Source organism: Budorcas taxicolor, chromosome 10 (assembly GCF_023091745.1).
Source record: "Budorcas taxicolor isolate Tak-1 chromosome 10, Takin1.1, whole genome shotgun sequence".
In the NCBI taxonomy this organism is placed as follows: Eukaryota; Metazoa; Chordata; class Mammalia; order Artiodactyla; family Bovidae; genus Budorcas; species Budorcas taxicolor.
The window spans coordinates 27,041,269-27,056,195 of NC_068919.1; the positions used below are offsets into that span (position 1 = coordinate 27,041,269).

At 44.1% G+C, this 14,927-nt stretch overlaps 1 protein-coding gene across 1 annotated transcript in view; it reads left to right on the forward strand.

The window, feature by feature from the left end:
- Positions 1-11,374: 11,374 nt before the first annotated feature.
- Positions 11,375-14,927, forward strand: part of AVEN (apoptosis and caspase activation inhibitor) — a 191,106-nt gene continuing 187,553 nt past the window's right edge. The window contains exons 1-2 of the mRNA XM_052647355.1: positions 11,375-11,378; positions 12,690-13,183. Of these exons, the coding sequence (XP_052503315.1) occupies positions 11,375-11,378; positions 12,690-13,183 (498 nt within the window). The remainder of the gene's footprint in view (positions 11,379-12,689; positions 13,184-14,927) is intronic.

Below are 14,927 nucleotides of genomic sequence, written 5' to 3' on the forward strand. Positions count from 1 at the left end.
GAATTTATTTTCCACTTGTTGTTTATAATTTCCAGCAGGACATTAAATGTGGTCCCACACCTATTGAGAGCAAGATGTTGAAATATCTAAAGTTTTGATGACACTTTTTATAGGTGTCTCCTCCCTTTGCTTTTTATAATTACCAATGCCTGAGAGCCTTTCTTGTACGTGAGGCCCTCTTGTGGTTGCAACAGGCAATTTTAAAAAACAGTACGATGACAAGGGCCATCACAATGGGAACAAAAAGGAACTGAATTGTTGGAAGGCAGTAGAGGGGAAAACGGGTGATGTTAAGTTGCCTTAGACTATGGTCTTACTTTTTTGAGGGAAGAGCCTCTGTTTTTTAAGCTCTGGTGGTAAGTACCTATTTTTTCATGCACTTGGGAAAAAGACAAGTTGTACCTACTTTATAAGTCCAATTATTAAACATTATTGAGTTTAATTATAAATTCAGTCATTAAACATTACTGAGGCACTGTTGTGAGCCTAGCCTGCATTACACCACTTCTCCCTGATTTAATGCACAAACTCCCCACATATACCCCGTTTTCATCTAAAAGTTTCAAACGTTGCCCCAGCGGCTAAAGATGATGATCCCCCCTCTTCCATTCTGGGGCTGTTTGCAATGTCACAAATTGTTTTAAATTTTTTTTTCTGATTATAAAGTAATACGTTTCTTGTAAAAGTTCAACCAATGTAAAAACGTATAACTTAGAAAGCAAAATTTTCTTCTAATATTATCTTGGTAATATCTTCTAATATTATCAAGGTAATCAGTGCTAACAGCATGTATTTTGACAGCTTCTCTCCCATTCTGAGGGTTGTCTTCTTTGTTTTATTTATGGTTTCCTTTGCTGTGCAAAAGCTTTTAAGGTTAAGTAAGTCCCATTTATTTTTTGTTTTTATTTTCATTACTCTAGGAGGTGGATCATAAAAGATCTTGCTGTGGTTTATGTCAAAGAGTGGGTGGTTGGTCTATGTATTCCTCTAAGAGTTTTATAGTGTCTGATCTTACATTTAGGTTTTTAATCCATTTATCCATTTTGAGTTTATTTTTGTGTATGGTGTTAGGGAGTGTTCTAATTTAATTCTTTTACATGTAGCTGTCCCATTTTCCCAGTACCAGTTATTAAAGAGACTGTGTTTTCTTTATTCTATGTATTACTTGCCTCCTTTGTCATAGATTAGGTGACCATAGCTGTGTGGGTTTATCTCTGGGCTTTCTATGCTGTTCCATTGATCTGTATTTCCATTTTTGTGCCAGTACCATACTGTCTTGATTTCTGTAACTTTGTAGTAGAGTGTGAAGTCAGGGAGCCTGATTCCTCCAGCTTCATTCTTCTTTCTCAGGATTGCTTTGGCTATTCAGGGTCTTTTGTGTTTTCATGCTGAGTTAGTAGATTTCAAGTAAAGCAGACTGTCCTCCGTAACTGATGACTGGATGATTCCAGTCAGTTGAAATCTTTAAGGGAAAAGGCTGAGAAGAAAATTCTGCTTCCAGATTGCCTTCAGAGTCAATTCTACAGCATTAACTCCTGCTGGATTTCCAGCCTACTGGCCTGCGCTGCACATTTCAGACTTGTTAGCTCCCTTGTTCCTAAAAATTCCTCGAGAAGTTCCCCGCCGCCCGCCCCCCAAAGATAAATGGAATAAGCACTTTGATAAATGGAAAAAAAGATCATTTATAGTGGCCCTTAGGGCTTCCCAGGTGGCTTACTGGTAAAGAGTCTTCCTACCGATGCAGGAAACGTGGGTTTGATCCCTGGGTGGGGAAGATCCTCTGAAGAAGGAAATGGCAACCCATTTCATTATTCTTGTCTGGGAAATCCCATGGACATAGGAATCTGGTGGTCTATGAGGTCGCAAAAGAGTCGTACACAGCTTAGCAACTAAACAGCAACACTAAGAGTCCTTACCTCATAGGATTGTTGTAAAGATTAAACAAAATAATCCGGGTTAAGTGCTTTGCATAGAGACTGACACAGGAAAATGCTCATTACAAGGTAGCAATCCGGCAAGAAGGACTTCAAAAATGACTCTTCCTACTGTGGGTATGGGTCTGAGGCATGGTCTATTAAGGGATAAGGTGGAATAAAACGATGAGGCCTTATTTCTGCAACCTTGAGCCAGCCCTTTCAGATGCTTCATGGTACTGATGATACTCTCCCCTTCAGTTACTAGAGTTGGTGCCCTACCTCTGGGGGCAGAACAAATTGTTTCCAACCACTCAACCCAAGAAGCCTACTGCTGCTGCTGCTGCTAAGTCGCTTCAGTCGTGTCCGACTCTGTGTGACCCCAGAGATGGCAGCCCACCAGGCTCCCGTCCCCGGGATTCTCCAGGCAAGAACACTGGAGTGGGTTGACATTTCCTTCTCCAGTGCATAAAAGTGAAAAGTGAAAGTGAAGTCGCTCAGTCGTGTCCAACTCCTCGCCGCTGGACTGTAGCCCACCAGGCTCCTCCGTCCATGGGATTTCCTAGGCAAGAGTACTGGAGTGGGTTGCCGTTGCCTTCTCCGAAGTAGCCTACAGTCCTCCTCAAAGTCTGCTCATTGGAATGCTGCTGCTGCTGCTAAGTTGCTTCAGTCGTGTCGGATTCTGTGCGACCCCATAGACGGCAGCCCACCAGACTCCCCCGTCCCTGGGATTTCCAGGCAAGAACACTGGAATGGATTGCCATTTCCTTCTCCAGTGTATGAAAGTGAAAAGTTTTAGAGTGAAGTTGCTCAGTCGGGTCCGACTCTTAGCGACCCCATGGACTGCAGCCTACCAGGCTCCTCCGGCCATGGGATTCTCCAGGCAAGAGGACTGGAGTGGGTTGCCAGTGCCTTCTCCGGCTCATTGGAATAGGACCACCTGAAGATTCTTGATTGAGAAAACTGTGTCCATAGTCTGGTGAGTTGTGGAAATATCATGTAAAAGCTCTCAGAGACTCAGAAGCATAGGAGCCCAGTGAAGGCTGAGAGGTCCTGAGGTCAAGGACACTCCTGAATTTATTTTAACCCAGAGGTGACTTAGCATATCTAACATTTTTCAGTGGAACAGCAGTTAGCATCTTGTGTAACCCCACAAGATGGATCGCACTTGGGAAATGCAGTTTAGCGGGAAACATATTGAACTAGGACCGTGGAGATCTGAGTTCTCGTTTCAGCTAAAATCTTGTGATTTGAGACAAATCTCTGGGGCCCAGTTTCCTCACATATAAAATTAAGAGGTTGGCACTGATGATTTATTCTTTAAATGGAGTTCAGGCTTTTCTTGTAGACTCACAATGGAAAACACTGGATGTTGTATTAATTTTCAGCCTTGACTTTCCTCTATTTTCAGCCAGGAAAAGAGTTATTTAACTGCTCTATAATATAGTATAGTGAAAGCAGCTCTCAGCTAATTATCTATTAAACAGACATAACAATATTTGTTAAAAAGTACAACAATATCTGCTGTATCCACCTTACAGATTGTTTTGAGGACTCCCAAATCAAATAATGTAGGGATACCACCAGGTCCTTTTCTAGTGGCAGTTTGGGGTTTTAATTATTATAAAATGAAGAGTTAGTCTAGGTAAGTGGATCTTACCCTAAGCCATTTACTAGGACTATCTAGGAGCTTTTTAAAAATACTAATGTCTGGGGTCCCACCCCAGACCTGTTAGCTCAAAATCTAATTATGTGAAGAGACATGGGTCTATGTTGCTGTGAAATTACTTGGGTGAGTTTCACGTGGAGCCAGGGTGGAAAGCCTCTCTAGAACTGTGCCATTCAAGGTGAGCACATTAGATCTGAAAGACCGCCAGGATCAGAACAGAATCAGTGCTTCTCAAAATGCTCATGAATTACCTAGTGGGGGGCGGTGGGTCTTGTTAAATTGAAGAAGGGTGGGGCTTGCAATTCCACATTTCTAGAAACCTCTTAATGCTGCTGATCCAGGAACTGTACATAGCAAGGCTGAGGGTAATTTCTGAACTTCTTAGAAAAGGGGAACCATAGCTTACAATGTGCTGCTGAAATTGGAATTTTCCAACTGAAATGTCCAGTAACAATTCAGACCCCCTCTGCCTTCCGAGTTATTTTTACTGCTCCTGTTTGAAATTAACACATATTTCCTCTCCACCTTTGGTTCCCTCTGTTCTTTCATTTTTTCCCACCGCTTCACTTTTGGGAGAATGATTCCCCCCACGCCCACCCCAATTCCTAAGCTGCTAGGAATGTACAGACCTTTCCACAAACAAAGTCATTTGGGACATGAAGTAGGTTCCATGACTGAAAGATTGATTTCTTTTTGTTCCACTAGCTGGATGGTAGTTGAGGGTGGAAACAGACTTTAAGGCATCATACTATTCGACAATAAGCTTTTTGAATCATTGAAAGGTTTTTGACTGAAAACCTGTATTTATGGAGGGGTGAATCTAAAGTTTGTGTGTGTGTGTGTCTGTGTGTGTGTGTGTGTGTGTGTGTGTAAGTGTTTATAGTGGGGGAGAGATTTCTTCTGAGTTCTTGTTTGGTTCAGTGCGTGTGCGCTCAGTCTCTCAGTCATGTCCTACTCTTTGTGACCCCATGGACTGTAGCCCACCAGGCTCCTCTGTCTGTGGGATTTTCCTGTCAAGAGTACTGGAGTGGATTGTCATTTCCTCCTCCTGGGGACCTTCCTGACCCAGGGATTGAACCTGAGTCTCTTGCATTGCAGGTGGATTCTTTACCTCTGAGCCACCGTGGAAGCCTTCTTACCTGTTACTCAAAGTTTAAAAGTTACCATTTTTCACCATAGTGTTGAGAGTATGTTTATTTCTAGGGTGCCTGAATCAACAGAGCAGATAATCCTCCCTGGTTTATTTTCCACTACTGAACAGAAAACAAGAATCGGGGAGAAATAAATGTGTTCTTGTTCCTGACCTTGGTAGATTTCTTCTTGCTTCTTTGTTGTCAACAAATGAAGTAAAACAGCACAAAAACAAAAAAGGTAACACTGTACCAAACGAATTTCTCTCCTTGTGGAGTGGCCTTGATGACTTCTGGAATACTTCTGAAAATACTTCTCTGAGAAGCTTTATGCCTGAACCACTCCTCACTGTTTCTATAACAACCATAGTGGAAAACTTCAGTAGCATCTACAGTCCAGTGATGTCAGGACACCACTATCACCAGATCATGTGTTATATAGAATATTCATATACTGCTTCCCCTTCCTACTTTTTAAAGATAAATCATAGAAAGTAAGTGTAAACACATGATACCTGCCATCAAGTTAGATATAAGAAACAACTTCCAACTTCCAGTGACAACATGTGTGACTAAGGGGGGTTCTGGACTTGTCATTTTTGGTTTCTTCTGGCAGGTGAGTTCTGTCTAACTCTTGATAGAATAGAATGCTGTCCAAGAGTGTATGGTGATTAAGAAAGGGCTTGTCGGCCACTCTTGCCTTATGAAACAGACCACATTCTGCCTGTGTAATGTGTATCTCTCTAAATAAACCTGTTTTCACTTATGAAAAATGTCTTGGTGTTGCTGAAGCAATAATATCTGAAGCAGAATTTTAATCTGATATGTTTTTAAAAACATGTTCTGTGTTTACCACTGGGCTACAAAGCCATGGGGTACATAAGACCTATACAACAGTTCTTGAACTGAAGGAGTTAAACTTTTACAATTCTAAGAAAAAGAGGACATAAGAATTGTTGAGCCTTTACAGTTACGCGACAGAAAAGTCTGTTACCGAGGTCATCAAATGATGGTATTTTCATTGTATCTGGAAGACAGAGGCAGGACTGCTTTTCATGAAGACATGAACTGGAGTCCTTCAAGGCATGTGCTGTGACCCTCAGGGCTTGGAGTTGCCTAGCTGGGTTGCCTTCTGTTGAGATCAGTCTTGTCTCATCTCACAGTACTGGGCAGGTGTTATCTTTTTATGTGTGCCAGGACATGGGCAAGTCTGGGCAGTAGTGCCACAGATGGATTTGTGTAAAACTCTGGAAGTTCAGACGCTCTTGAGTGTATTGTCCAAGCCTTCCTAACACACTTGGAGATGTGCCTTATATATGCATCTTTGAATTCCCCAGCCTGGTGTGTTCCGGAAGCAACAAGAGAATGTTTCAAAGAGTGGGAGTGATCAGCGGCATCAGATGAAACTGATAATCAAGAAAGATTTTCAAAAGGGAAGGGTTATATGTATATCTATGGCTGATTCATGTTGAGGTTTGACAGAAAACAACAAAATTCTGTCAAGCAATTATCCTTCAATAAAAAAATAAATTAAAAAAAGAAAGATTAAGACTGAAACCTGCTGGATCTAGTTACATGGAGATCATAAATCACGCTGGTAAAGTGCTGGGCATGAGAGGCTTGTGTAGTGAATTAGAGGCTGAGTGGGAGGAGAAATGAGAGCTGTAGATGACTCTTCTGAGGAGCTTTGCTTTAGAAAGGAGTAGAGAATTGGGCCAGAAGCTGGACTAGAATGCAAGGACAAGAGTTTTTTTTTGTTTTGTTTTTTTTTAAGAAAGGTGGAAATATAGCATTTTTGCAGCCTAATGTGAGTAACTGCTTTATCAGTTAGCAACTATCCGATGTTGCTGGAGAGATGTCCTCCGGTAGGTGAGCAGGCAGAGAAGCAAGTACAGTCGCAGAGGCCTTGGCCTTGCACGGGAGCTGAGACCCATTTGGAGAACAGGCGAGGAGGTAGGGTACATGTGTACAGGCACAGATAGGCAGCCTAGGATTTGTGGTGACGGCAGTGGTGGAAGGTCTTTTCTGATTGCTTCTATTTCTCTGTGATATAGAAAGCAAGAACAGCAGCTGGGAATGAGGATGGAGGGAGAGAGGAGAAGGGATCAGGTTATGAATTCTGTGTGTTGAGAGTTTGTTCTGTTGATTTTGGGGAGTTCTTTACCCCCGATTCCAGCTCAAGGCCAAAGCAACTTTGTGAGCTGACAGACAGTTCGCTTGCCTTCATCTTCACTGGCTTATAGGCTGGATCCTGGCCTGAAAGGATGGCTCCTGCCAGACTCCCTTCCCCTGCAGCCTGAGAGCATCCCTCAGTAGTGGATGCAGCTGTTAAAAACACAAAGTAAATAAAAGGACATCTTTTTTGAGAGACCTTATCAGTGTTTTCCAATTTGCATTGTTCATAGACTATGCATCAGAAGTCAACTAAACTGTAGAAAATCTGCCTGCCTACAGAGAGAAGAATCAGGAACTGCTTTTTTTCCCCAGAAAAGTTATGTTAATATTTGCAAGGGGACAGGGCCTTTAAAAAGATCCTATCATAATATCTGCTTTCATTAGACAATGAGCGCTTATGGAATCCATAGTCTTGGACTAGGAATTAGGAGGCTTTCTTGTGATATTTAAATGCCCAATACTACCTTGAGACAGTGGTTCTGAAACTTGGGCATTCATCACAGTCACCTGAGGAGGGGTTTGTTAAAGCCTTGATTGCTGGGCCACGTCCTCACATTTCTGACTCTGGGGTAAAGCCTGAGAATTTGCATTTCTTTTTAAATTTTTTGGCCGAGCTAGGTCGTCATAACTTAGCGCGGCCTTTCTCTCGCTGCGGCGAGCAGGGGCTGCTTTCTAGCTGCGGTGCACTGGCTCCTTCATCGTGGCGCACAGGCTCTGGGCGCGCGGGCTTTAGAGCACAGGCTCAGTAGCTGTGGTGCATGGGCTTAGTTGCCCCGGGCATGTGGAATCTTCCTGGAGCATGGATCGATCCCATGTTCCCTGCATTGGCAGGTAGATTCTTAACCACTGGATCACCAGGGAAGTCCAAAATTTGCATTTCTAATAAGTTCCCAGGTGACACTATGCTACTTGCCCACATTTTGAGAACTCTTGCAGTAAGAAATTGACATCATAAGTCATATATATGTAAAAATATGCCAAAAAATGGTTTGTTTTCTTAAGGACTCACCTATGTAATTCAGGACTTTGCTTTTGTATCTCATGAATACTACCTAAGGGAAAACTGAATTTTTCATTCATGCAGTGGCATATATTTAAAATCAGGACTATCACGTCAAAGCAATAGCAGAAAATCCTCCTTCCCCTTCTTCCCTTTGTTATTTATAAAACTAAAAGATCTCTATTTTTTTTTTTTCTTTTTGCAGTGTAGTAGGTGACAGACACTTTTCCAATGTGGATCATAATCAGATGAGAATACACTCAACATCCTGGTTAAAAGAATTTCTACTAGTGGTGTCCTCTAATTAGGTATTAGCAAGAGACCCCTGAATTCTCCATATCCTAAACACTCTTGGTTCAATTGAAAAGACCCTTGAACTGATAGATGGGGAGGGCAAAGTAATGTAGTTTCTGCACTTCTGATGGCATCTGAAGTATAGACTGAAGAACACAGATTCTGAAACCGGACTGATCAGGTATGAATCTCGATTTTGTCACTCATTAGCTTGAGCAAATGATTGAACTCCTTTGTGACTCAGTTTTCTTATCTGTAAAGTAGGAATAGTAGTATTTCTATTATTGATAGAAATATTAATGAAGATTAAATTTAGCCTGTGTAAAGTGCTTGGAGTTTTGCCAGGCACAAAATAAATATTAGCTCTTACTATCCACAAATCAAGTCTCTCCATGTCCTAACGAGGCTGGCTTAACGTAAAACCCACTGATCTTTTCAACCTCATAATTTTGGAGGTGTCTAGAAGGACAGTCATATAGTTAAATCAATTTGTGCTAGTGGTTCTCAACCAGGGTGATTTCGTCCCTTGGGACAAATGTCTGGAGACAGTTTTGGTTGCCATAAGTGGGGAGAGGGAGGGTTGCCAGTGAGTAACACCTAGTGGGTAGAGGTTGGGGATGCTGTTAGAAATTCTACAATGCACAGGACAAGCCACCACCACACAAAAAGTTACCCAGCCCTAAATGTGTCAAAGTTGACAAGCCCCAATTTGTGCTGTCTGGTGTGAGGTTAACTATGTGGCTCTTCCTCTCGGGGAGAGCCTAAGCCTGTGGCATGCTGATAAATATTTAACTATGTTTCTACTCCCACTTCCAAAAGTCCTAATTTTGCCAGTTTCTTTGGTATAAAAATTCCCGCTGTAGGGCTTCCCTAGTGACTCACTGGTAAAGAACCCACCTGGCCAATGCAGGAGACATGGGTTCAATCCCTGGTCCTGGAAGATCCCACATGCCCTGGAGTAAGTAAGCCCATGAGCCACAACTACTGGAGCTTGAGCTCTAGAGCCTGAGCTCCACGAGAGAATCCACCGCAGCGAGAAGCCCATGTATCATAGCTAGAGAGGAGCCACCGCTTGCAGCAACTAGAGAAAAGCCTACACAGCCAACGAAAACCCAGCACAGCCAAAAATAAATAAATAATTTAAAAAATCCCACTGTGACCGGTTTCAAGCAGCCAACTTTCCGTAGAATTAGGAAGAGATAATGTACCAAACCATTATAGCTCCTGGCCACACAGAGGATGAGGCACAGGTTGTCCAGTGGATTCTTCTGTTAGTTCCTTTATGGGGTGCAAAGAAAAGCATAAAATTCTTGCTACTTATTCCCATCTGCCTGTTTGGTGTTTCTCTAGGGTGGGAGTGTGAATTTGAGAGTTTAGCATAAGAATGAATAACTTAATTCTGAGTGCTGCTGACAGTCTTAATTTCACAAATAAAGGGAAGGTTAAAAAAAGAGAGAAATATAGGATAGGGTGGGGATAAAGGGGAAAGACGGAGAAGAGTAGAGAGGGAAAAGAAAGAAAAACTGATGTATTGGGTGAGAAGTAATAGTGTCTGTTGACAAACATGTTATTATTAAGACAATGAAGTAACAAAGAAAAACGCAGAGTATAATGTTTTAAAAATACTATTATCCTGACACATCTCCTCTCATAAACCTGTATTTCCTCTGTTGACTAATGGCATCATCAACTCCCTGGTCACTCAAACAGGAAACCTGGGTATCACCCCTAACTTCTTACCCTGACCTCCCCCTTAGAAATGGACAAGAAGCCTACCAGTTCTCCCATCTATCTGTCTCGTTTTCTTTCTTAGCTCGCAATTTAATTTAGGCCCTAATTATCTGTCACTTGGACTCTTCCAGTTGTTTCCTAAGGGCTGCCTAGAATTCTGATTGTCCTATATGGAATGGTTTTCTGCGTATGAAAGTGAAAGTTAGTAGCTCAGTCGTGTCTGACTCTTTGTGATCCCATGGACAGTAGCCCACCAGGCTCCTTTGTCCATGGAACTGTCCAGGCAAGAATACTGGAGTGGGTTGCCACTTCCTTCTTCAGGGGACCTTTCCAACCCAGGGATTGAACTCCGGGTCTCCAGCATTGCAGGCAGATTTTTTACCGTTTGAACCATAGTGGTTAGTTAACAGCATACAGTCTGAAGTCAGACAGCTCTAGGTTCCAATCATTCTATTATTAGCTGTGGAATCAATCCATTAGCTCTGTGATCTTGGAAGTTATTTCACATCTCTGTGTTAGATCTTTCATCTGTGAAACATGGATAACACTAGTAGTACCTAATGGGGCTTGCCAGGTGGTGGTTAAGAACCCACCTGCCTATGCAGGAGACATAAGAGATATGGGTTCAATCCCTGGGTTGGGAAGATCCCTGAAGGAGGGCATGACAACCCACTCCAGTATTCTTGCCTGGAGAATCCCATGGACAGAGGAGCCTGGTGGGCTACAGTCCACAGGGTTGCAAAGAGTCAGACCCAGCTAAAGCGACATAGCACGCATGCAGCAGTACCTCATACGGCTGCTGTGAGGTTTACAGGGAAGTGCTATACGTATCAATACTTAGAAATATGCTCTGTTTTACTTTAAGATTGTGTTTCTCTCCAGTTTACAATCCTTCAGTAGTTCCCTATTTCCATTTATCAACAAGGCAAACTCCAGCTCAACCATCAGAGGTTGGCTCCTGGGTCTGTTTCTCAGGTAGCCCTGGAAAACTCATTTAGGCAGCCTAACTTTTCTTCCTTCCGGCCTTTACCTTTAACCTCTCACTGTACTTAGTACAATGGTGCAGTCCTCTCTCTACAGAGTTATTATCTTCCTTGTGGGAAGTGACCTACTTGAGAACAAGGACTGTGGCTTTTTTCTTTTTCTTAAAAAAAAAAATCTTCAAGCATTGTGCCGAACACAGAGTAGATAATTAGAAGCAATGAGTAGTGTTAACTGTATATGAATGTGAAAAAGGGTAAGAAAGGATTGGGAAGAAAACATGTTTTGCCACACTGATTGGATGAGGGATGCTGTAAATGCTTTTCTGTATTATTTTCATGTGGTTTCTGTAATACAAAGTTAAAAATGGCTCCCATGTATCCATATAACCGATTGCCCTTTTCCTCCTTAGTTAAGAGTGGATCCATAAAATGGACTACTTCTTAGCAATAGGAAGGAACAAAATATTAAATCACAAAACATGGGTGAGTCCCCCAAACTTTCTACTAAATAAATGACATTGACACACACACATGAACAGACTGAGCCTGCTTGAGTTAGATTATTAGTTCCACCACTACCATAGTTGTGTCATAGCAGACAAGTGGTTTACTTTCTCTAGGGATATTTCCTTATCTGTAAAATAGGATGACAGTAGTACCTACCACATAGGGCTGATAAGAGAATTAACGCTCATGCACTCAGGGTGAGCTAAAGGAGTCACTTCTACAAAAATTCTTTTGAGGTTGTCTCTCCACTCCCAGTGGCTTGTTGCAGCCTCCGCCTCTCACCTGAAGGTCCTCCCTTACCTTCTTCATACCTCTTTCTGAACTCGGAGTTCAGCATAAGTTTAATAATTACACATATTCATTCGTGAAAGTCAGGAGACTAAACAGAAAAAAAAGGGAAAAAAATTAACTCACTGGAAGGCTCAGCACAGCTAACCACTAGTGTAATATGGAAAAACATTTTTATTCTATTACAAGTTAATCACTAAAGGGCTGTTGCCTATAAGCTTCAATTGTATATAATAGCCCATCTCATTACCTGCCTCCCAGGTAAAGAGCATTAAACGCCTTTGTGTAGCTCACAAGAAACATCCTGACCAGGCCCCTCCTAAGGCCGACTGGAATCAGTAAATGTTTGAGCTTACTCCCTCCCCTCCCTCCCCTTTTAGTATGCTGGTGCTGCTGCTAAGTCGCTTCAGTCGTGTCCGACTCTGGGCGATACTCTGTGCGATACCGTAGATGGAAGCCAACCAGGCTCCCCCATCCCTGGGATTCTCCTGGCAAGAGTACTGGAGTGGGTTGCCACTTCCTTCTCCAATGCATGAAAGTGAAAAGTGAAAGTGAAGTCGCTCAGCGGTGTCCGACTCTTAGCGACCCCGTGGACTGCAGCCCACCAGGCTCCGCCGCCCATGGGATTTTCCAGCAACAGTACTGCAGTGGGGTGCCTAAAACGCTAGCTCAGGCAAGACAGTTCTTTGGACGGTGGGAGTCCATCATCTTCTCGGTTTGCTGCTTTCCTACCAAGTGGCTATTCCTTGCCCCAAGAACTCATCTCTCAATTTATTAGCGTGTCCTAAGGTGATAAGTAGAAGCTTGGACTTTGGGAGGGGGGTGTAACACTAATATTTTGATAGATACTTTTAAAGACCCTTTGCAAATACACCATATCAATATTTCTTTATTTTAATCAAAAAATGAATTCATAGTACATTAGCTGTTTATTTTATAACCCATCCTTTTACTTACCACGGCCCCTCCCCTAGAAACACCCCTGCTCCTGACCTGCAGCTCCCACTGGTCAGGCCTTTCCTACGAACCCTCGGCCCTCCCGGAGTCCCGGCTCCGGCCCCACCTGCCAAGCCCCAGGGCAGCCCCGCCCCCGCCGCGGCCGGCTTCCATCCCCGGCCCCGCACCCCGCGCTCGCGGACACCCAGGCCCGGCGCTCGCGGCTCCTCCGTGGGGCCCGTTTCCGGTGGGGCAAGGGCGTCTCCGCGGGGTCCAGCTCCCGCGCGCTCAGCATCGCCGGCGGCAGCCAGATGCAGGCGGAGCGAGGAGCTCGGGGCGGCCGGGGACGCCGACCCGGCCGCGGCCGGCCGGGCGGCGATCGCGACCGCGAGCGGGCGGGCGCCGGGACCGCCGTAGCGAGAGGTGGCGGTGGAGATGGAGGCGGCCGCCGAGGCCGCGGCCGGGGGTTCCGGGGCGGCCGCGGTGGCCGAGGAGGAGGCGCCCCGCGAGGCGGCCGTCGGGAGCCGGGAGGCCGCGGCGCCAGGACCAGCGAACCGGTAAGAGGCAACGGCGGGTGGGGTCTAGTGGGGGTCGCAGCCGCGTGGGGCCGCGGCCGGTGAGGGACCCCTCGGCGAATCAAGAACCGGGAGCGGCGTCCGGGGCGCGCGCCAGTTGGGCGGTGACGGCGCCTGCGCCGGGAGGGCGGAGGGCGGCGGGGGCGCGCGCCGGGCTGTGCACGTGGCGCGGGCGGGCGTGATCCCGTTGTTGCCGGCCTCTCTGATGGACACCCGGCGGTTCGGGGCCGAGGGCTTCTTCAGCCTACCTAAGGGCTCTTGGCCCAGTTATTAAAGAACCCAGCGGTCGAGCCTGTGGGTGCGCAAGTCTAGGGGGCGCGTTGGGTTCGGGTACGGTGTCAGTGTGATGGGCAGGGCAGCAAGGGCTTGGTCTCCTGGTGCCTGACCTTGCAGAGAAACGTTTATGTTAGTAAGAAAGAAGAAATTTGGGGCTCAGTTTGTTCACTGCCTGTGCAATGCGTGTCACACAGTAGTCGCATAATAAATGTTTATTGAATGAAAGAATGACCCCGACGGGCTGGACTCTATACTATTTGGGGCCAGGATCAGATACATAGTTTTTTTTTTTTTTAATAGCGTAGTTTTCTATTATTTTATATGTATAGGAGTAGAGGTCAGTGGTCTTCATCTGTCTGAACTTGCAATCTGTAAATGTTTCAGCAGTCAGGTCTCAATTTTAATAGTATAATCGGCTGTATTCACACATTCATAGTTGGAAATCTCTTACAGCTTGAAGCAGGGAATGATTTGGGGACAGACTTTTACTATACTGCTATCTTAGCTAAAGGAGTTAAATTACTGTCTTTATGAACTACTCTGCTGTTATTTTAACATTTGTAGTACAAAACCATCTTTATATTTTGAATTCCTATGTGCATAGAGTGAAAATTTATTTTTGGTTAGAATTTCCTATTACTGAAGTATTTATAGTATCTTAAGGGCATAACAGAATGTCCCTAAAGAAAGGAGTTGTGTACAGAAAGAGAATTGGAAGAAAATTAAAAAGCTTAAAATTAGGTTTGGCATATTCAACCTTGATTAAGGTAGATGATGAGTAAAATTTGAGAGGTATGAAGAAATTCTTAGCTCACCAGGAAATAAAGGAACCTGACCAGTCCAATGCACACTGTATATATCACATTTTGTCTTTATAACAATGTATATTAACTTTATTACAACTGTATTATTAACTTTATTACAACTTTTTTTTTTAGCAACTTGAAGTTGTTTAAACAACTTTGAGTTCAGATCAGTCCCTCAGTCCTGTCGCACTGTTTGTGACCCCATGTACTGCAACATGCCAGGCTTCCCTGTCCATCACCAACTCCCGGAGCTGGCTCAAACTCATGTCCATGGAGTGGGTGATGACATCCAACCATCTCAACTTTATAACAAATTTATTAGATGCATATACACACTTTATGGCAACCCACTCTAGTATTCTTGCCTGGCAAATCCCATGGACAGAGGAGCCTGTCAGCCTACTGTCCATGGGGTGGCAAAGAGTTGGACACAACTTAGCAACTAGAACAACAAAACAATATAAATTTTATATGTATAAAATCTTGTTTTTATAGATTAACTGTCTTGCCTAAGCTCTTGCAGCTAGTAGTGGCAGAGCTGGGATTTACACCCAGCTGCCCTTGCCCAGGGCTTCCTTGATGGCTCATTTGAGAATCCGCCTACAATGCGGGAGATGTGGGTTCAATCCCTGGGTTGGGAAGAT